This window comes from Gopherus flavomarginatus, chromosome 1, assembly GCF_025201925.1.
Source record: "Gopherus flavomarginatus isolate rGopFla2 chromosome 1, rGopFla2.mat.asm, whole genome shotgun sequence".
In the NCBI taxonomy this organism is placed as follows: domain Eukaryota; kingdom Metazoa; phylum Chordata; order Testudines; family Testudinidae; genus Gopherus; species Gopherus flavomarginatus.
In genome coordinates this window covers 247,468,988-247,491,598 of record NC_066617.1, presented here as the reverse complement: position 1 = coordinate 247,491,598, position 22,611 = coordinate 247,468,988, and the positions used below count along the sequence as shown (strand labels likewise).

The 22,611-nt window shown below is 39.5% G+C and overlaps 1 protein-coding gene across 1 annotated transcript in view; it reads left to right on the top strand.

The window, feature by feature from the left end:
• The window catches only part of GABRG3 (gamma-aminobutyric acid type A receptor subunit gamma3), a 575,769-nt gene that overhangs the window by 296,747 nt on the left and 256,411 nt on the right, over window positions 1–22,611 (top strand). The window contains exons 4-5 of the mRNA XM_050932184.1: window positions 11,197–11,417; window positions 15,260–15,342. Of these exons, the coding sequence (XP_050788141.1) occupies window positions 11,197–11,417; window positions 15,260–15,342 (304 nt within the window). The remainder of the gene's footprint in view (window positions 1–11,196; window positions 11,418–15,259; window positions 15,343–22,611) is intronic.

Below are 22,611 nucleotides of genomic sequence, written 5' to 3'. Positions count from 1 at the left end.
TGCCCTCGCCTACTTCAGCTGCCAAGCTACTGCAGTTTTATGTTTCGTGGTCATTTATTAAAATGCAACCACACAGCAAACCATCTTCAATATTAGCTGCATTCAGCTGTATTGCACTCATTCCTATCCAAATTCTTTCTCCTAGAAGCCTTTTGAAGGACATGAAATCTCTTTCAGTAAGTAAGAATAACTAATGCTGGCTTACTATCAAAGACCACAAAATCACAATAAAAAACAGCTTTAAAAGTCCCCATTTTTATCAATGTGTTCCCCCAAACGATTCATCAGTCCAGTGCCCCTCTGAAGTACTCTGAAGCTGCATTATGTTAGAGGAACAAAGGAAAATGAATCTCAAACAAAAAATTAAGTGTTAGACATTCTCTTGCTTTAGTGTCTTTTCATTGGTTTTTCCTCAGTCTGGTAATGTAACTTTCCATTATGAAAGTCACCTCTGAAGACTCTTCTTTCTGTGATGACACAGAGAGGAACTTTATTAAAGCATCAGAGGGGTAGCCGTGTTAGTCTGGATCTGAATGGCTTGCAACTACAGAACCAGTTTCTCCTCCCTTGGTTTTCACACTTCAACTGCTAGAACAGGGCCTCATCCTCCCTGACTGAACTAATCTCATTATCTCTTGCCTGCATATATATACCTGCCCCTGGAAATTTCCACTACATGCATCTGATGAAGTGGGTATTCACCCACGAAAGCTCATGCTCCAAAACGTCTGTTAGTCTATAAGGTGCCACAGGACTCTTTGCTGCTTTTATTTAAGCAACTATTCAATCAGATGACCTTCTTAATTCTAATTGAAACTGGCTTATATGTATTTATCAGGAGGGAAGAGGTTCTCTTACCAAGACAGATAATTAAAACCTCAGTCGTTCAGTGGTCTATGTCAGATACTACTGCAAACCTAACTTCATTTTTTCAGGGAAAGATCACCAAGTCCAAAAAGTCTAAGAACAACTCACAAGCCCAGTTTCAACCATCATTTTCTTGGATTTCTAGCTGATTTTGGGGTGGGAGTGACAGATATTGCAACCCTATACAGTATCTTTATGGACCACATTGTATTTTAATGTTTAAAACATGAAAACCTCAAAAAGCAAAAATACTGATATGGGCCAGACAGAACGAGCTGTAATGTATTCGTAGCCCTTTGAATCAATACGGGTGATGTGCATTTTTCTGTTCCTAGGAGCGGGTGATAGGTGAGGGACATAATCTGGAATCGTTCTGACTGATTAAGGTAAAATCCCAAGGCTAGCTGTGTAGAAGATACCCACCCTCAGAAGCTTAACCTCCTGGTGAACAGGAGGGATATAAAGCAAGACGTTAGGTATAAAAGGTTGAGTTTAAACAGGGTGTTTTTTTCGATTCAGCAAATGGATGGGACATTTGGTCCTAGGGTAGCCCCTACCCTTGTGGAAAGGCTTTTGGGCTACAAGACTCCCCATATGGAAGATGGGCGATTCCTGGTATATTTAGCGAGCATCTAAATCCTTTTATTACTTTGTATATGTTTTCTCTGGGATGCTTTTGCGTTAATGTCCGTTGCTTTTGAAGAAAGCAGTCACTGGTAAAAACCCTTGTCTTTGTTCTCTTAGAGAAAGCATTATATGAGAGCTGGCCATTAGGTAGACTGGCTTGCTGGGGAGAGCACAATGAGGTGCACAGGGACTGCAAGGCTAAGCACCTGATCTGGAGGGAGAGAAATGTGGGTCTCCACCTGAGAGGGATGTCATAATATAATTCCCAATTCTGAACCTTAGCGTCCAAATATGGGTACTAGCATGAATTCCCCTATGCTTAATTACCAGCTTAGATCCTGTAGTGCTGCCACCAATCAGGACTTAGAATAGAGTGCCTGATAAACTCTGGTCTCCCCCAGCACGTTCCCTGGGGATCCCAAGACCCAAATTCCTTGAGTCTCACAACAAAGGGGAATAAACCATTTCCCTTCCCCCTCCTTTCTTCCTCCCAGCACCTTTCCACCCTGGGTACACTAGGAGATCTCCGTGATTCAAACTCCTTGAATCACCACACAGAGAGGAATGATACCTTCCCCCCTCCTCTTTTCTCCTCACCCAGAGGCAATCCAGATTCAAACTCCGTGAATCTAAAACAAAGAGGAAATTCACTTTTCCCTTCTCCCCCCTGCTCTCTTTCCCTTCTCCCCACCAATTCCCTGGTGTACACAGACTCAGTTCCTTTGAGCCTTAACTAGGAGAAAAAAATCAGACAGGTCTTAAAGCAAAGCTTTTAATAAAAAGAAAGAAAAAAGGTAAAAGTTTATCTCTGCAATTTAGATGGTAAAAAGTTACAGGGTCTGTCAGCTTATAAAAACTAGAAAGAAGCCTCCCCCCCAGCAAAATACAGTTTAAAATACTTCCAGCAAACTACACATTTGCAAATAAAGGAAAACAAATAAAAAGACTATACCGCCTTTCTACCTTTGTACTCACAAAATTGGAATAGAAGATTAGAGAGCCTGTAGGTACGTGTGGTCACTCTCAGAGCCCAGAGAGAACAAAAAAACCCCAAAAAACACAAACAAAGGCTTTCCTCCACCGAGATTTGAAAGTATGTTGTCTCCTGATTGGTTCCCTGGTCTGGTGTTTGGTTCCCTGTTTGTTAACCCTTTACAGGTAAAAGAGGCATTAACCCTTAACTATCTGTTTATGACAAGGGGTGATGCCTACAAAGCCTGAAACCTTAAGTGGGTTCCCTTGAGGCACTACAATGGGGGGACACAGGTGGAGTCACTCTGAAACTGTGACAGTGGTGATGGGGAGGAAAGGTACATGTAATTCACAATAAGCTAATTGATAACAAAACTGTGATGGTATTTTTTCTGCTCTTGTTGGCAACTGAATTGTATGTTATAAACTGGTTCATGCCCCACTTTTGAAACAAACATTCACCATGGTGTGTTATGAAATATATTTTAGAGACATTGGTGAGATAAAACATTATTATAAAACAAAGGTCTCCTGTTATTGTATTGAAATATGGACTAGAGCAACAAAAATAGAGCCAAACTCTATTTCTATCCATCTGATGTAAATCCAGGGTTGTGCCAGTGAGGAAAACAGAGTGGTGGTGCAAAACTTGGCCCTTAGATTTCAATTTGTCTTCTCTTATGCTTACAGCGGTCAGCAACTAATCAGATTAACCATGATCTCTATAGTTTAAGCAGCTTATGTCCGTTGAAGATGACTCCATCAAGGCTAGCCATGTTGAAAACAGCCCTTTTTAAAAGAGACTGGGGTTGGGACCCTGTGGACTTTATACACTTTGCAGTGGAGAAAGCCTATAGCTGGAGAGCATTTAGCATTCAACCCTGGGTGGAAAGGCCAGCATAGGCCTATGCATCACTGATATCATGATATGGGGTTTAAGTTGTGCATATGCATTATTTTGGCCCTTTGCTTAGGGGTGAATTTCACCTGTAGTATATAATAGGTCATAATTTAAAAAATAGTATCTGTATCCTGCCCCATGTCACATATAACGAGTGCTCTTGGCTTCCCTCTCTGAGCTGTTCTCAGCAGTACTGAGATACATGTAGCTAAGAACAGCTGAAGAACCTGGGTAGTAGGTTCTAGTTAGACAACTCTGGTGGATTCCAGCATAATAACCACAATTAACAGCTGTGAGGACCAAAGCTGCAATGCAGAGAGGAAGAGCAGCTATTGTGTGAAGAGGAACCTGTTGCAAACTGTTACTATAGCAACTGGGAGGGGAACTATTGCTTCAGTATAGAGGAATAGAGGTGGGAGTGTTTCCATAGCAACAAACAGAGCTTTCCAGATCTGGGTAAACTGAAACAAACCTGCAACAATTACTTCTAATATCAGGCAGGTAATTAGTAGGGTAGATAGGCATATTAGGAGTACCTGTATAATCACCCACATATATTACCTATTACCTTTCTAGTATATAGGAAAATTGCATTGAAGTTGCAGGGTTCCCCTCCCTCCACACAGAAGCTGCATTTGTTTTAATCCCTTCCTGTGATTTTGTATTTATATCAATGTAATCAGTTCACAGGAGATATTGCAGAACTTCTTTTTGTTCTTTGGCATATACTCTCCAAAATTTAGCTCATAGCATTGTAGCTGTGGAATCATGTAATACTAGAGTAGATACTTCAGAAGCTGAAATGGAGAGTGAATAATTTTATCTATTTATCACTATCTATGAATTACAGTTGAGATCAAACGTCCCACATTCATGATCGTAAAATTCATGTTTTATTATCTGTGCGTTGTACAGGAATTATATTTCTTTTGGTTTTAAACATGATAATTTTGGACTGTAACTTAAGAATTGTGTTTGGGTATTTAATTGCTATACACATATGTGTGTGTGTATGTGTGTGTATGTGTGTGTATATATATATATATATATATATATATATATAAAATGACTTCCTGAAATTTGTCTAAAGGAAACAAAGGTCTTGAGAAAGAGGCTTTGGTTGAACTCCTGACACTTTGAGCTGTATCTTCAAAATATCTTTAGCTATGGGTGTGCATGGGAAATTAGTTTCACACCATCCGTTTGTGCAATCAGATGACAGAAATTCTGTACACAAATCCTCCTTGAATGTATACATTGTGCATAAAAGTGGTTTGCATGTATAGATTCTAACAGGTGAATGCACGAGATTGCAATTTTGCCTAAGAAAATTTTGTGCATATGCACAGTTGAAGCGCAGACTAAAAACTTTTTGGAAAACTGGCCTTTTGTCTGTCTCACGCAAAACAGCAGGGATCCTTAAAAACTTGTCTCAGATAGCTAATATTACCTAAGTCTTTCCTAAGTATACCCTACAATAAATATAGAGAATACTACAAATGTCGAGTTAAATGTTTATCTAAGGCAAAATGTACATGTCTGAAAGGGAAGCAATTGTAAATATACTTTTCTGCTACCTTGAATGAAACAGCTTTTTTGGAATGTATCAAAACTTGAGATTTTCTCTGTTAGAAATACAGCATTATAGTAATTGATATGGTTAATGGTGTATTTTGAGTTATGATATTGGGATATTTTGGTTGTTGGATATTTTTAGTGTTTTGCCTAAAACTGTTACACTTTTTTTCTACGTGTTTGCATGAGAGCATATTGTCTTTCTAGACAGTTTATGGGTGAAACCAAGCATTGCAAATGGAAGCTTGGTGGTTTTGAATTTGCCCAAGTGAGGAGCAAGGGCATTCAACAACTTGCATGATTTTTAAGAGTTTCTCTCCATGTATCCTTGGAGAATGAGAAAACAAACAGATGTTTGGTTCGATTTTTAAACAAGTTAAACATGTGCAATTCCCTGAAACACGAGTCTAGAAAGTGCACTTACAGTTGACCAATTTTAGCAATTTGCCCAGAATTGTCTGAATCATGTATATTGTCTTATAGTCACAAGCCTAACTTGGTTAAAAACAATATCAAGACCCATGGTGAGAAGTGTATTTTAAATCACAATAAAAACTTTGATAACTGTAGATCTCACAAGTAACTCTGTATTATTTTCACCTATGAATTTGCTTTTCCTAACCCCTGCCCATGTTTATTTATGGGTCTGATTTGTGTCATATTACATTTAGATTGCATACTCTTTGAACAGAGACTGTATCTTTGCTTCTTGTGGGGGTTGTCTAGCATGTTTTTTGACATTCAGTAATTTTGTTTACTTGAAAGTGGCCACTGAAGGACTGCAGAGGCAGGATTGTTCAGTAGTTAAAGGTACTACACTAGGAACTAGGAGACCTGGATTAAATTTCTTGCTCCACTATAGATTTCCTGTGTGACCTTGGGAAAATCACTTAACCTCTCTGCGTCTCAGTTCCAGTTTGTAAAATGGGGATGTAAGCATATGATTCACAAGCAATTGCACCCCCAGGTGGCTGAGCATAGCACAGCAGGCTCTTCTCCTTTAGAGCTTCCTGCTGAATGCTGTTCTAGCCCTGTGGCAGTCGGTTACTTCTTGCAACTTGGCCTTCTGGCTAGGTCACATAGACTCCCACCACTTCTGGGGTACCAATAGTCCAGCAAATAAGAGTCCATCAATGTCATATAGAACCCTCGGTACTTACCGTTGTATCACGGGATTCAGTAGTCCTTACCATTTGTTGGGGAGGGGCGTTCCACTCCACCTTTCTTGGTGTGATGATGGGGGATTCTAGGCTCTCTCTCTCTAGTGGGTTCCAGTTCTTGACCAGATAATCAAGGCCTGACTACACAGACCTCTGACTACCTCTCTAGACCACTTCCTATCTTGCCTTTCTTGGGATTTTGCCTCAGCCTCTTCCTGCACTCCTAGTGTATCAGCCCCATTCTTTCTCTTTCACTCATTCATTGCAGAGCTGCAGTTCCTGCTAGCCAGTTGTTTCCACCTGGAGAGAGTTTTCTCCACTCCCCTTGCAGGGCAGGCCCTGACTCAGCAGGAGATTCCGTGCTCCCTGAAGGCCCCTCCTCACAGAGTCCTGGTCAAACTCACTTCCTACTGCTCCTTCCCAACTGCTGGGGCTCCCTGTTGTAGACCTACCTTCCTTCAGGGAGCCTCTACTTGCCAGTAGCCCACTCAGCTCCCTGACTCTCACTGAGTGCCATAGATCTGCTCTCCTTCCTAGTTAGGCCTGGACTGCCAGGTTCAGCCCTTTTAACTCCTCCCACCAGGTTTCACTCCTAGTGCATGTGTAGTGATGTAACGCTGATTGTGCCCACTAGCTCTCATTAACCCCTTCAGACCCATTCACATAGTACTTCCCAACTTCACAGGGATGTTATTAGCATAAATACACTAAAGCTTGTGAGGCGCTCAGATACTACAGTGATGGGGGCCATATAAGTACCTCAGACAGACAGTTGCTGCACTGGATACTCAGAAAGGGACCCTCAGGAATGACTAGCTGTAACAGCTGCCTTGTTGGACATTTTTAGTGTTTTGCCTAAAATGGTTACACTTTTTTTCCTATATGTTTGGCACGATAGATTGCATATTGTCTTTCTAGATGCTTCCATGCAATCTGAGTGAAACCAAGCATTGTAAATGGATGATTGGTGGTCTTGGATTTGCCCAAGTGAGAACCAAGGGCATTCAATAACATGCAATATTTCTCAGAGTTCCTCTCCATGTCTCCTTTGAGAATGAGAAAACAAACAGATGTTTGATCTGATTTGTAAATAAGTTAAACATGTGCAATTCCTTTTCCCAATCCACCTACCCACAAAATACTTCTCAATAATTCCCTGTCTCACACATTAGAGCATCTAATACCCTGTGGTGTCAATCCCTCACTCTCCCTCCCCACACAAGACATATATCTACTCTTTCTACAGCCACCATATCTCCATGCCCTTTATCGTCATGGTCCTATTGCAGATAAATGGAAAGGCACATTAATCAACCTACTACAATGATATCTATGATGATTCTCAAAGATATTTAGGCTCCTGACTTCCCTTGATTTCAATGTAAGTTAGAAGCATAAATATCATTCAAGATCTGGGCCTGCATCTCTACTCTATCAGTGCCAGAGAGGAGAATTCAAGACCCTTCTCCCATTCTCTAGCCCCACAGGCCTCTAACACCCAGGAGTACAAACTACTTCTGTAATTCATAAATAAGTAATCAGGAGCAGGTCTACTGTGTATAATGTGAACAGGCAAGAAGATTTATTTTTTTTGCATAGGTAACATCTCAGAAATGTGTTTAGAAATTGATGTGGCTCTAGCCATAACTGGTGAGACTGGTTTCTTGGTGTTAGCAGAGAAACCTGTTCCCATTAAGATTTTCTAGGCAGAAAATTTTACATAGAATTTAAGATAAAGATTATTTCTTGCCTAAATACCGTAAATGCTAGTATTACCTCTATAAAACAATTGGCCTACATATTCCTCTAAAAGGTAAAACCAGTTAATTGAAAGTGATCCTTGTCTTTTCATACATTATGGCCCAAATACTTACTCCTACGTGAAGCTAGCATAGAGACCCTTCCTGTGGCATGGAATGAATAGGCGAGTATCACTTATGAGTGCACACTCAGCAGATACCTTGCACAGTCCGTATGTGGGGTTTAAATGGTTCACAGCCCATTGCACCCTTCCTCCACACTGCAATGAATGTTGTCTATTGAGTGCGAGGAGGGACACACTCAGCATCTGTGAAAACCAAGCCACTTACGTGTAAGTGCCTATATATTAAAATTTAGGGCCCAGCTTATCAAAGGCACTTAGGTGCCTAACTCCCATTGAAATCAATGAGAATTTGGCAAGTAAATACCTTTTGAGGATCTGGGCAAAGGAGCCTAATTTTATACACCCAGCTTTCAAAATTGACCTCTCTGTCTCTAGCTCAAAAATGGAATACCTAAATAGGAACCCTATTCACCATTTGGATGAAGGGTGAGGTAATTACAATGATTAATATGAAGGCTGTACCGATCCAGCACCCTTTTTAAAGGGATTAGTGGATGAAGAAAAAGGGGAAATTACAGTTCAGTCATCAAATGTAAATATCTGTTTATCCCTTATTATTGAATATAGTACATTGCATCTGTAATGAGTTACTTTTAAGCAGAGCTAAATTGTTAGGAAAGATGTTGGGGGTGGGAGGGAATACTGTTTACTGAGCTGTTATGTGATACTGCTTAAATAAATTCTTTCAAGCTGAGCATAGGCCAGAGAAACACATTTAAAACAATAGGCCATGTTTTATTACTAGGGGATCCAATACAGTTATATATGCACACAGGCTTAATTCAGCCCTGGTTTAAACAACCCACTCAAGTAAATGGGGTTGCATCTGCCCATCTCGGGCTTGTGCTTTACCAGTTGTATTTTGAATAACCTCTAGGGGCAGTTCTAAATGTAGTCCTTAGCAGGAAACGCCAGCTGGACTACCTTACCTCCTGGAATATTTAAAAAGAAGGAATGTGGGTGTTGTGGAGAGTATGGGGAAGAAAAGTATGGTGGATGTTAATTAAACAGTTCAGGGCTGTCTTTCCTTTTGAATAAGCAAAATCCTAAGTGTGTACAATATCCCAAAAGAGAATTACAGCTGCTCCTAAATTTAGAAATAATTTGGCAATCAAAATAAACATTTTCCTATCAAATAATTTCAGATATGAACATCTTGCATCAATCCATTGTTGTTTATAAATACATCATGCTCATTAGCCAGCTGTATATATGTGGCATCATAGCCTTTGGCTCCATAAATACTGGTCTTTGCTTGCAAGCTAAAGGAACAGTTCCACTAGCTCAGCAGTTAGAGAAAACTGCTGTACATGTGGCCATGTCTAGCAGATTCCATTCTGTATCAAGCCTCTCTTCTCCAGGGTGTTGCAATGAGGAGCTAGCAGAGATGGGGCAAATAGTAGAACATAATGTGAATAACCCACTCTCTGCAATAATGGCAAAGTGAGGAAATAATACTTTTTGAACATTTATACATATATATAGGTAGGTAGTTTTATGACCATTTCCTCACCTCTGTAATTTCTGAGCACTTCCCATGTTTTTAAAAACAGAAATAACAATCAGTATGAGCTAGATACTTTGATATACTTCCTTGTCTCAATGTACAGAGATGTGCAATTCCCTGCACACCAAGATGAAAATAAGTCCCCTTCAGTGTCAAATCTCTTATTCTACCCTTGAAAGTAAAGCTAATTAAAAAAGAAAAATCACAGCTCGAAAGGCTAAAGGGCAAGGTTCTAGGGATTGTTAGAAGCTATGCTGCAAGTCATAAGGTGATATATTACCTGCTATTCCTATACATGCTAAGAATTCTTACATATCCATCGATCATTCATCATGGAAAGCTGAGAGTCCCAGAGCGTGTTTCTTGGCTAATAGTGTCAATGAATAACAATAAATAGTGTTATAACATCAATTCTGGAAGGATGGCCTGCAAAAGATGGTAATTATAGGAATAATGCAGGGTAACCAGATGGCTCCTAGAATACAGTTAGAATGTTAGGATAAATTCATGGCACAAACCCTGCTAATAATACATGATAAGTTGTTACAGTGGTGCATAATAGAATTGGTTTGTACTTTTTTCCTTAAAAAAAAAATCACCAAGGAATCTTCATGCAAAAAACCTACATTAAATGAAAATTAGGCTGGACAAAAGCTCAAGCAAGGAACTTCCATATTGACCAGGAACCCTTAATTCTGCCCCTTTATACTTATGCATTATGATCAAGTCTTTATATAAACACATTTTTCCCACAAGATCCTCCCATCATTCAATGCATAGGCTGGATGCACCAGGATGCAGAATGAAGGTTGTACTGGCAGATGTGGAATTGCTATTTTAAGTACTGGATTTTGAAACTTAAATATCTATCTGTAAACAAAGTTTTTTGTATGTAATAATATATACACATGCTCACACGTGTGTGTGTGTGTGTGTGTGTGTGTGTAACTTCTATTTTATCACCGTAATTATGACTACTTAGTAACAGAAACATGGCAATAAAATGTAACTATAGAAAAGATAAGATTGTAGCATCTGGATTAGCATATTAATGGCAGTTTAAAAGAATTCTGGCCCTTGGCATTTGAAATACATGAGGTATCTGTAAAGAAAAGTAAATTAGAATCTATGATCCTGGCATCCTTCTGCTACAGGCTGTACATGCAACAGTTTAGAAACAGAACAATTAATGTGCGTGTGGCTGCCATGTTCCACACAATTTGTCATTCGTCAGCTGACTCATTTAATCACCAGCCATATTTGTCTAATGCTACCTGAATCTCAAACACCTGTTTCATCATACAGCCGCTCCTTAAAGCCTCTGTTTTCACACTGTGGTAGGGAAGCCGCTGCAGATATATTGTCCAGTTGTGACTTCCCCAACTTCACACAGAGATGGATGGTCAAGACTGTGTGGTGGGGCAGAGCATGCTAAACCAAAAGGCCAATGCAGGAGATCATGTTGTTCTATTTTTTTCCCCTAAAGTAAACTAATTCTGAGAATGAAAACAAACAAACAAAAAAACTTTAAAAGACCAGCTCTTTGGCTGGTGTAAATCAACATAGATCCATTGATTTTAATAGAGCTATGTCGAGTTACACTGACGGAGGCTACAGCCCTTTAACTATATCCTATCAAAGACCAAATATAAGTGGAATGCATGGAACCAACTTCAGTTTTTATGTTGTGCTTTTATTACAGGAATACCAAATTGATATATTTTTTGCTCAGACATGGACAGACAGCCGCCTTCGTTTCAACAGCACCATGAAAATACTGACTCTAAACAGCAATATGGTTGGATTGATATGGATACCAGACACTATCTTCCGAAATTCTAAAACAGCAGAAGCTCATTGGATCACTACACCCAATCAGCTTCTGAGAATATGGAATGATGGGAAAATCTTGTATACTTTAAGGTAGGAAGTAGGAGTGTGTGGCTGAAAGTATTTGGTCTCTTTTTCTGCAGAGTATTTTTAGATGTTTTGGTTTGATTTTTTAAACTGTTTCCTAACATATTCCAATCTGTTTTAGGGGCAGGCAAATTGATGCTGTTTAAAACAAATGACATGAATATTTGTCCAAAATTCAAACTAAGCCCCTAGCTAAACAATTTTTTAGGTTAAAAACGCTTGCTAATTTTTTTTAAAACCTTGATGTTGTGCCTTTCTTCGTTTCCATATTCAGTAACCAAAAGCAGAAATGTCAAAATTCTACAAGAAAGGTTCTTCTCTCAGTGTTTGAAATCCAGCCAGAAGCATGTAGTCCCAGAAATCTTGCAATAGAAGTAGTTTCTATAAAACTTCCTGACTTGGCTTACAGTGGAACTGGGAAAAAAATCAAAATATTTTTGATGAAAAATGGCTTTTTAACAAAATAGAAGTTTGCGTGAAATGTCATTTTTTGGTCAATTTTTTGTGTTTTCATAAAAAAAAACCACACATGCATCTTTTGCGTTGCTGTTCCAAGTAAACCAAACATTTTCAGTTTTAGATTTTTAGTTTCCCTACCTCATAAAAAAAAATCAAAGAAAAACTTCTGCAAATAAGAAGAACACAATTTTGTTGACATTTTCAGAGGGAAGGGAAAAAAACATTTCCCAGCCAGCTTTACTTTTGAGGGCAGATTAGCTCAGATTAAATTCAGATATACACCTGGGTGTGTATTTGAACCAAACAGAGCCTCTGGAAACAGATTGATCCACTGTTTAGATCACTGAATTGGACATTGGAAGACCTGAATTTTATTCCTGTCTGTGTCATTTTCTTATTCTGTGATCTTGGGCAAGTCAATTAATTATTCCGTGCCTCATTTTACCAATCTGTGAAAATGCTTTGAGTTCTGCAGAGGAAAAAAGATGCAAAATATATATTTAGAGATTCTTCCTCTGCTATTATGCTCATGTTTAGGTGCATACTAGGATCTGCAGCATGGGGCACGGGTCACTTGCTGGAGGATTCACTGCACCTTGAGGTCTTTAAATCATGATTTGAGGACTTCAGTAACTCAGACATAGGTTAGGGGTTTGTTACAGGAGTGGGTGGTTGAGATTCTGTGGCCTGCACTGTGCAGGATGTCAGACTAGATGACCATAATTTTCCCTTCTGACCTTAAGTCTATGAGTCAATACCAATTTCTATATACAAGTCACACTGGAAGATAGCACATCAGATGTTTTGTCAAAAAGGGGAACTACTGGAAGAAATATGTTAGAGTTTATCTAAGCAAGACAATACCATGAAGTATACATTTGTATTAAAAGGGTGCATTCAAATAAAGAAAAATTGCTTTTTTATGTAGTGGAGGAGCTGAACCGTTCAAAAGTGGAATTCCACAATAAACAAGATTCCCTATACAGCAAGCAATCTATCTGTAAAATATATCTTCCATGTTGCACAGTTGCTGCACTGATTGTATTCAACCTCCTCAGTGCATCATCACACTGATAATACTTGCATATGGAAGCTGAGCTTCAAGGACAAGTGTCCCTATTTATAGACTGTCAAACAAGAAAGGGATACAACAGCTGGAAACTACCATTCAGGGTATGTCTGCACTGGAATAAAAGACTGGTGGTACTGCTGTGGCTGGGTCAGCTGACTTGGGATCTGGCTGAGGAGCTAAAAATTGCTATATAGATATTCAGGCTTGGGCTAGAGCCCAGGCTCTGGGACCCTCCCCCCACCACATGGTATCCCAGAGGTCAGACTCTAGCCCAAGCCTGAATGTCCACAAAGCAATTTTACAGCTTGAGCCCCACAAGTTCAAGTCAGCTGACCCAGGACAGCTGCAGGTGTTTAACTGCTGTGTAGATGTATCCTACATGGTCTTTCAGTATCCTCCTCTTTTGAGACTTTATCCAAAGCCCACTGAAGTACATGGAAAGTCTCTCAGTCACTTCAGTGGGCTTTCAAACAGGACCTTGATGAATGTGAGAAGATGCTCATTTGGTTAGGTATTGTATGCACCCCACCCCCCTTTTATCTATCAATTTTTTGTGCCAAATTGTGCACTGTTACTTACACTTGTGAAACCTCACTGAAGTAATAGAGTTTTATAGGTGTCTCTGAGAACACCATCTGTCCCATGGACTGCAAAAATATCTTACCATACACTGTTAATCAGAAAAACAGTTGGCCCATGTCAAAGGGTGGACTGGACTCTTTAAGAGGGAACTGGTCCACTCCACCTGAGTCTCATTAACTGCCTTTCAATGGGGCCTGATAGAGGGCAGCTGTTGTCTATAAAGAGGAGAACAGAGGACAGGAAGAGGAATCTATGGTAGAGAAGAGCTGCAGTAAGCAAAGGGCTCCTGTAGGAGAACCTGAGGGTTTAGGGCCTAGAAGCTAGAGCCAGAAGGCTGAGCTCCAGCAAGGGGAGATGACAGAGTAGCAGGAACTGCAGAGAAGGAGGAACTTAATGGATTGCCAGAGACAGGAAAAGATACCCCTGAGGGCAGAGACGAAGGCTAGCAGGGTAATTCCCTAATTTTATTGTAATTTTGATTCACTGTTTTTGGACAATAAATAAATCCCTGCCAGAATGGCCTGTGGAGTTTAACTGGGGAGCCCTGAAGAAAGGGAAGACTGATGGGAGGATGCTGCTGAGCCACCCTAGGTCACGGGATGCTCAGTACCCAGCTGACCCTGTTACAGCCCTCCTTTGCTTAACTGAGCATTTTAAATGTATGTAAGGAGTTCTGTTTCCAGTTTTACCACTCCACCTTTCCTCTGTGAACAAGGAACTCTATAAACCTTAATGTTCACAGCCTAGGACATAAAACTCAGCAACAAGTAGGCAGTCTTTATTGTCACAGACTATTGACTCTACAGAGCTATAGGTAAGGGACAGCTGTAGTATCTCCAATTTCTTCACTGTGGATGCCTCAGAAAGAACAGCCTTGAATTGACTAAATTTCTCAATTCAAGAATCAGTGTACAAGTTTGTGCCAGGTCCTCCTCTTCTCTGGCCACTTTCAGGTGTGCAGCCTTGGAATCCTGTCTTCTTGTACAATTAAAACTACTGGGCAGAGAGAACTAATTTACTTACAGCTGAGCTTAAACAAGGGAGACATTTCTCTGGCTGTCAGCCCAAATTTAAGGCTTCTAGACCTTCTCAAATCTAGTTTGTTTACCTTTTAATTAGTTTTCCTAAAATTTATCATTTGCTGGGCAAACTCAGCCAGTGAAGTTAATATAGTGTCCATTACTTGAAAATAGCTTTCACATAAAACTAATGTATGATATGATCTAGTCAAATATATACACCGACTTTGTAGTTTCATGGACTGAAACCCCTAACTTAATGGTAATTTAATAACTGGCCTTATTTGCAGTGTGCCCTGTGTTAGTAAACCATTTTAAACATCATTTTAAAATGTGGTAGATATTTTTGCAAACGTTTGTGCTGGCCTATGTTAATTGGGCCTATCTTTGTTAAATGTATTTTAAAAGTTCTTTGATAAGAAGTGTAGACAGTAACTAGTTTAAAAATGGTCACCTAACATGGGAGAGAGAATATCTCAGATCGGGCTATTAAGTTTACAGTGTAATACCAAGCAAAACCCATACAACACTGCATAAAGCTCTGTTTCCATGCATGCACGAACAGTCATATCACCCATTTCCTAGCACTTAATTCTGTAGCAATGCTTCAACATTTCCTAGTTGTGTCTTGGACAATTATCAACGATTACCCTACCATGTTCCTTTAACTTTTCGTTGTGCTGATTTATAGTGACAATTACCTGTTTTTTACACAGGCTCACCATCAATGCAGAATGCCAGCTGCAGCTACATAATTTCCCAATGGATGAACATTCTTGCCCGTTGATATTCTCTAGTTGTAAGTACTGCTTCAGTGCATATCTATTATACTTGAGCCTTGTGGAGAGGCACCAGTTTGTCTCTAATTTCTATCAGGTTGTTCGGGATTTCCTAAACAGGTACTGAGGTTTGCTTTTGATATTATCATATATATGTGTTTTCGCTTCAGCATTCATGGCAGAAGTTTTTGTCATGAAATGCCCCATGTAGAGTTATACCACTAGAGCTGCAAGCACCAGCATCTCTGTTTGCAGTCATAATTACAGTTTAACAAGGAGCAGATATTCACATCAGTCTGTGCTCTGATGAGATGGTTATAAAAATAATATAACATATATTTGAGAAGAGAACCTACTGGAGTATGAGATATGCAGTGCAGATATAGGCTATATCATAACTACCCCTGTTTATTTTCCAAGCCAAAGATTAAAATTTCCTTTTAGAGAGATCAGTGTGTAAATGGTGTTGCTGATGGCAGTAGTGAACTGGATGGAGAACCGATCTCCATCATCTCTGATTTTATGAGTTTATGAGAAATAGCATGGTAGCAACTTTGCCTCATAATTCAGAAATAGATTGTATCATTAGACTAAGGCTATTTTTTTCTTGTATTATTCAGCTGCATGGTAGTTCCAACTGGATTGTATTGTGTGTAATTTTGTCTATAAATGCTGTCATCATTGTGGGAGGTTGGCAGGAATCCTGTTGTTAACATGAACATCCCAGAGATGGGAGATGGCACATCTCAATTAACATTATGCTGCTGAAGAAATGTAATTACAACCATGATCCAAATGTGGTAAATGATGTTTAAAAGGACAAGCATGGCATTTGGTTTACTGCATCTGACTGTCATCACAGGCTTTTCTCCTTAATATCGCAAAAGTCAAGTTTTAGTGAGATTTTTTAGAAAAGAAAGTCAGGAATGTGAAAGCTAACCCATAATATCATCATGCTAGGTATTGTGTGTGTGTGTGTGTATTCAAATACCACGGGTCCCTACAAACATGGTTTATGACTTTCTAAATTGTTTTAAAAATTTGCTAAAGGCACATTCCTGATAGCTTCTGTATCCAAAAATAAAAGTTGAATGATTTAACAACAACAACAACAAAAACACAGTTGTTTATCCCCTGAGGTGGGATTTGCCTTCGAAAGGAGGGAAATGTTCAGCACATTGAACATTCTGACTGCGTGACTCATGAGTGCTTAGTAATGAATCCAATTTCAGTTCTACTCTAACTGGTGTTCCCTTCCAAAAGGACAATTTTCTTCTGGTCAGGCTCACATAGTTACTTAATTTGTCCTTAAAACAAAAAAAAGCAATCTGTAGTAAGGAGTGTGTTTATTCTCTCCTATTCATTCACCCCCATTCATATGCATGAAAAGTCTTGGGGAAAGATTCTTTTTAGGATGATCAGGTGGAAAAGGCATTAAAAACGTATTTTTCACAGAGTACTCCCTCTTTCTGAAACAGATCATACATCAGCAGTGATGTGCTGTCAATATTTTTTAAAAAAGGTCTCTAACAAAAAGTGTACACTTTGATAAATTCTGTATCTCAGGGAATGTACTCTGTAAATAGGAGTGAAGGACTGGGAAAGCTATCATTTTCTCTTTCCTTTTAAATAATATCATTTCCCCATCATATCTATAAAATAAGTAGAGAGGTAACACCATTTGGTAAACACATTTATGTGTACACACTACTTTTTTCCCCTGGGAAGTATATTGGTAGTGTAGAAGAGTATTCATCTTGTCCAGTTTAAAACAGGATTTTGAACCCAGTATGGTGGGCATGGAAGTATTTTCCTCCCACAAGGCAAATGTTTTTTGGGGAAAAAGACAGTGCACTCGATTCCATTCCATTTTTAAAAAATGAACTTTCGAGTATTTTTATGAGCTCGATAGATATGTAAATCCTGGGCAAAAATGCTTTAGGACATACAGCTTGTGAGCCAGATTCAGCCAATTTGATGTATTCAGATTGTGTAGAATCTAACTTGTCATTAAAAATAAAAAGTAACCTTCCAAATGTTACTAGTGATGAAATGTCTTTGAGTCTGTAGACAGCCTGTAACAATAACTTAGATTTGTTAACTCCCCTGTCTATATTAATCTCACTGGAGTGTCAACTTTAAAGTCCAATGATAATGCTATATTGTCAGCATGAACTGCTTTATTTATGATCATTTTAGTGAATGGAATGGGAGAGGAGGTGGGACTTCAGCCCACAGAGAGGTGGAAATAGGGAGAGAACAGAAAAATAGGATGGGAAAGAAAGAAAAATAGACAAAATTGTAGCAGTTCTGCAAGGGAACAGATTTTCCCAGTGAAATTGAATGTGACAATAAGTTACTCAACAAACAAATAATAGTTTATATAGTACAAAAAGTCCATGTTTTACCCTGGATCTTTGTGGAAACCTCCCATTTTTATCTTGCTGAAGGTAGTGTGTAGTTTTAAATGTATACCCCCTGCCCATGGACCATAATAAAAAATGGAGTTTGGTTCTCGCTGTCAAATGAGTTTGACACCCCAGCTTTATCAATATCCAGAGAAGATAGCGAACTCTTGACAGGCAGAGAAATCATCCCAGTCCTTTCTTCAGTTTGGAGACACAATAACTGCTTAGGGCAGCTCCAGAAAGCGATTAAGCTGTGTTCTGTGCCACTATCTTATTTAGAGTAACAACTCTTCCCTTTGCACTGAATAGGATTTGAACATCAGAAGGTTCAGGCCCATGGCTAAATTTCAAACTTTATGTTGGCCTGACTTGTTTTATCATAACTTAAATCTTTTAGACAAAATTTTTTTTCTAACTTTGGATGCGTGCATGCAACACCATCTGAGGAAATGGCAGTTATATGGGCGTAGTCAAGAGTTTTGTTTGTCTCAGTTTTACAGTTTTCTTGATGTATGCAAATAACACATGAAAAACTACAACAAAATGATTCTGCAACTTTCTCACCTGCTCTAATAATGCCGTTCACTAGAGTTTATATTTAAGTTATCAAGTGACATTCCTTTCCTGGAAGGCTATTTTAGTGCTACCTTTTGCACTATCTTAGCACTTCTTTTGTAAATTAGAACATCTCCTCAGGGATTTGTTTGTGTTATAACTTTATTATATTTTCAGTGTTATGTACACACATTCCAATTTGAAGATACATGATGCTCCAGAGGACTTATGAGATGAATGGCTGAATGATTTATTACTGTCAGCTCTGCCAAATTTCCAAGAGGAGGAGCTTATTACAAATTTAGAATCCACAATGTGTTGTCTTGTGAATAAAACAAAAACCTAAATGGTTGTAGAATTTACAGCAGAATGCCCATGCATGCGCACATAATTGAAAGTTAAATTGCAGGCAATCACAAAAAACCCACTCAGACATCATATACTATAACTTATCCTGCTGCACAGACACTTGAACATTAACTATGTTAATATCTAAAACTTAGCACCTTTCCTAAACATTTCCTTTAATTTTTACCAAATACATTTTAGACTGAGCTAGGTCCTTGCAAGACCTCCTGACTCCTAGCCTTTCTCTTTGCTCTTTGTATGTCGGAGTCAAATGGTCTGGTTGCCAGGAAGAGTCAGAAGAATACAGTGAGCTGGATGAGGCCATTTTACTGTGCTAATTTAACTTATTTTGATTACCAGCTCCTAATCATTCCCTCTTGTTGGAAAATCCATGGGAGGAGGAAACATTAGGAAGAAATGCTGCATTGTGCACTTCATGGTATTCCCTTCTCTCTCACCTCTGAAGTGGTTTCTGAACTCATTTGTAGATAGTGATGCCGCAGAACCTAGAGCACTGCAGGAAAACAGGCTATAGCCCCATGAACTGGAAGGATAGTAGTTCAGGGAGCCAATTCTCTGGGTACAAGCCTGTGGCATTTCCAAGGCAACTCCTGGTCCCTGGGAATCATGCTGCCTTCCTTTAATGTATAGGAATTGGGCAGTATTCCTTTAATTAGCTTTGACCCTCACTGTGACCCGCTAGTGACCCTCACTGTCTTCTATGTTTCAGATGCCACTGAACCTTGCCTGAGAAGCTAATGTATATATGTAGCCAGGCTTTACACGTTGTATATAATTAGTGAACATGGTTATTTGTGCCTGTGTGGTTCTTTCATGATAAGGTTTTGTTTGTGTATGTAAGAATCAAAATGCACCAAAAAACCCCCAAACCCCTGTATGCATCTCTGTTTCCTGGGATGGGGCTAACGGTATTGAAGGGGAGTTAAAACTGCTTGGAAAAGTGTTAACTTTTGTGTGTGGATTTCCTGTTGGAAATCTACCTGGTTAGAAGAGGAACAACCTTTTACCCATCAATATCTTCCTGCCCTACCTGAATAAGATGCCTGTAATGCCTTTCATAGGATCTGGAGAGATTAGAAACATGTATTGGAGCCATATACCTTCTCTCCTCTTCGACCTTCCACTTTCCAAACCCTGAGCTTTTGCTCTTCTCAGCCAATGTAAGCAGAAGGAGCATTTAGCCTCTTGCATTTTTTTTTAAACAGTAACCAATACAATAGAAGCCAAGGGAAAAATGGCCTAGGTTATGTCTGGCTACTTCCTGCTCCTCAGCACCTACCTGGGGACATGTATCAAGGAGGCTTCTTGAGCCTCCCTCTATCTGTAGGCTCAGCATGAGCTTGCACTTGCTCCACCCTGTCAGGCAGAAGCACATGATAGCCAGCAGCCATGCCATAGGGCAGCTGATTGTTCAAGAACCACCTGTGGTATATGGAGTGTCAGAATCTGCAGGACTGTGGGTTTACTGCGTCACTAATGTCTGGAACAATCTGTGTGGCAAAGTTTGAAGATTTACCCCTTTTAGAGATATCTGAGCTGGAAACTGAGCCAAGAATAATGTGAGATGATACAGATAAAGAGGTATCTCACTGGGCAGATCTGACTAATTTTGTTATTAATATATTGTTTCCTGTTGTTTTTGATCCTCATAAAACCATAGTAGTTAATTAAAAAAAATGAATATTCGAGTTTGTGGAACAAAAACACCAACCAAATTGCCAGTTGCCAGTTATCGACCTGTGAGCAGGTGTGGACTTTTCTCTAGCTATCCTCTGCTTAGAATCATAGAATATCAGGGTTGGAAGGGACCTCAGGAGGTCATCTAGTCCAATCCCCTGCTCAAAGCAGGACCAATCCCCAACTAAATCATCCCAGCCAGGGCTTTGTCAAACCTGACCTTAAAGCCTCTAAGGAAGGAGATTCCATCACCTCCCTAGGTAACCCATTCCAGTGCTTCACCACCCTCCTAGTGAAAAAGCTTTTCCTGATATTCAACCCAAACCTCTTCCACTGCAACTTGAGACCATTACTCCTTGTTCTGTCATCTGGTACCACTGAGAACAGTCTAGATCCATCCTCTTTGAAAGCCCCTTTCAGGTAGTTGAAAGCAGCTATCAAATCCCCCCTTGTTCTTCTCTTCTGCAGACTAAACAATGCCAGTTCCCTCAGCCTCTCCTCATAAGTCATGTGCTCCAGCCTCTAATCATTTTTGCTGCCCTCTGCTGGACTTTTTCCAATTTTTCCACATCCTTGTAGTGTGGGGCCTAAAACTGGATACAGTACTCCAGATGAGGCCTCACCATGCCGAATAGAGGGGAATGATCTCGTCCCTTGATCTGCTGGCAATGCCCCTACTTTATACAGTCCAAAATGCCTTTGGCCTTCTTGGCAACAAGGGCACACTGTTGACTCATATCCAGCTTCTCATCCACTGTAACCCCTAGGTCCTTTTCTGCAGAACCTGCTGCCTAGCCATTTAGTCCCTAGTCTGTAGGAGTGCATGGGATTCTTCCATCCTAAGTGCAGAACTCTGCACTTGTCCTTGTTGAACCTCATCAGATTTCTTTTGGCCCAATCCTCTAATTTGTCTGGGTCCCTCTGTATCCTATCCCTAACCTCCAGTGTATCTAGCACTCCTCCTAGTTTAGTGTCATCTGCAAACTTGATAAGGTGCAATCCACACCATCCTCTAGATCGTTAATTTAGATATTGAAAAAAAATGGCCCCAGGACTGGCCCTTGGGGCACTCCACTTGATACCGGCTGCCAGCTAGACATGGATCACTACCCATTGAGCCCGACGTTGAGCCAGCTTTCTATCCACCTTATAGTCCATTCATCCAGCCCATGCTTCTTTAACTTGCTGGCAAGAATACTCTGAGAAACCATATCAAAAGCTTTCCTAATGTCAAGGAATAACATGTCCACTGCTTTCCCCTTGTCCCCTCATCCTTAAAGTGGCATTCCCATCATACAGTATGGGGATTACTGTCAGCAGGAAGTAAGGGATGGGCTTTCCAGCTGTGGGTGTCTGTAACTACTCAAGGTTCCAGCTGTGAGTTGTGCAGCTCCTCCCTCTCCCAGATCTTTATCCAATCATTGCACAGGGAAGAATTCAATATAGTGTTTGCCATCCTGCTGACATGTCTAGTGAGGTCTCCACAGAACAACTAGATTTTTTTTTGATTAACCTTTTACTGTTGACTAACAAAGATTGAACTCTAAAATACAAGTCACTCACTGAATATATTTGTAATTACAGGAATTAATTCATTTCCTAGGATTTTGCTGTTTTCCCCAATGGTAGCACCTAATCTCCAAAGTCATTTTGCTCTTACTTAATTTACTAATTTAAGTTGATATATTTAGCAGCTCCAGTTATTTTAAGGTAAAAATACACAGCCAAGCGATTTAGATGAATTACATGTGCTTTATCGAACTCCAAATCAATTTAAAGAATTTGAATACTACACGTGTACTTTTAACAGAACAAAGTTCAAAGTGTCAAACTACTGTGCTGCAATGCAATCAATCTTTAGGTAAGATGGGAATGGAACTCAGATGTTGGATCTCAGCCCTTTGCTCAATCCAATCACAATAAATATACAGCCTATAGGCCATACACACGCACATATGCATGAGCAAACTAGACTGCTTTCATGTCAAGTTAACCATTTGCGAATGTGAAGTTTCAAAAAAATGGCTTAAATTTACTCAATTTTAGGCGTGCTTCAATGTGAAAAACAACCAGTCTCCTGAAATTTCAAGAACAATTTTTAAAAAGTTTGTATGCAAAATCATGAAACACAGAATAGTTAAAAAATTGCAAGAAATATTGTGAAAAAGTTTTCACCAATTTCATCCAAATCTATTATTGTCCTAGCGTGTAGGAAAAACAGATCCTCTCTTTCTACATAAAAATTCCATTTCACCAAATATATCCCTTGGAATAGAGAAA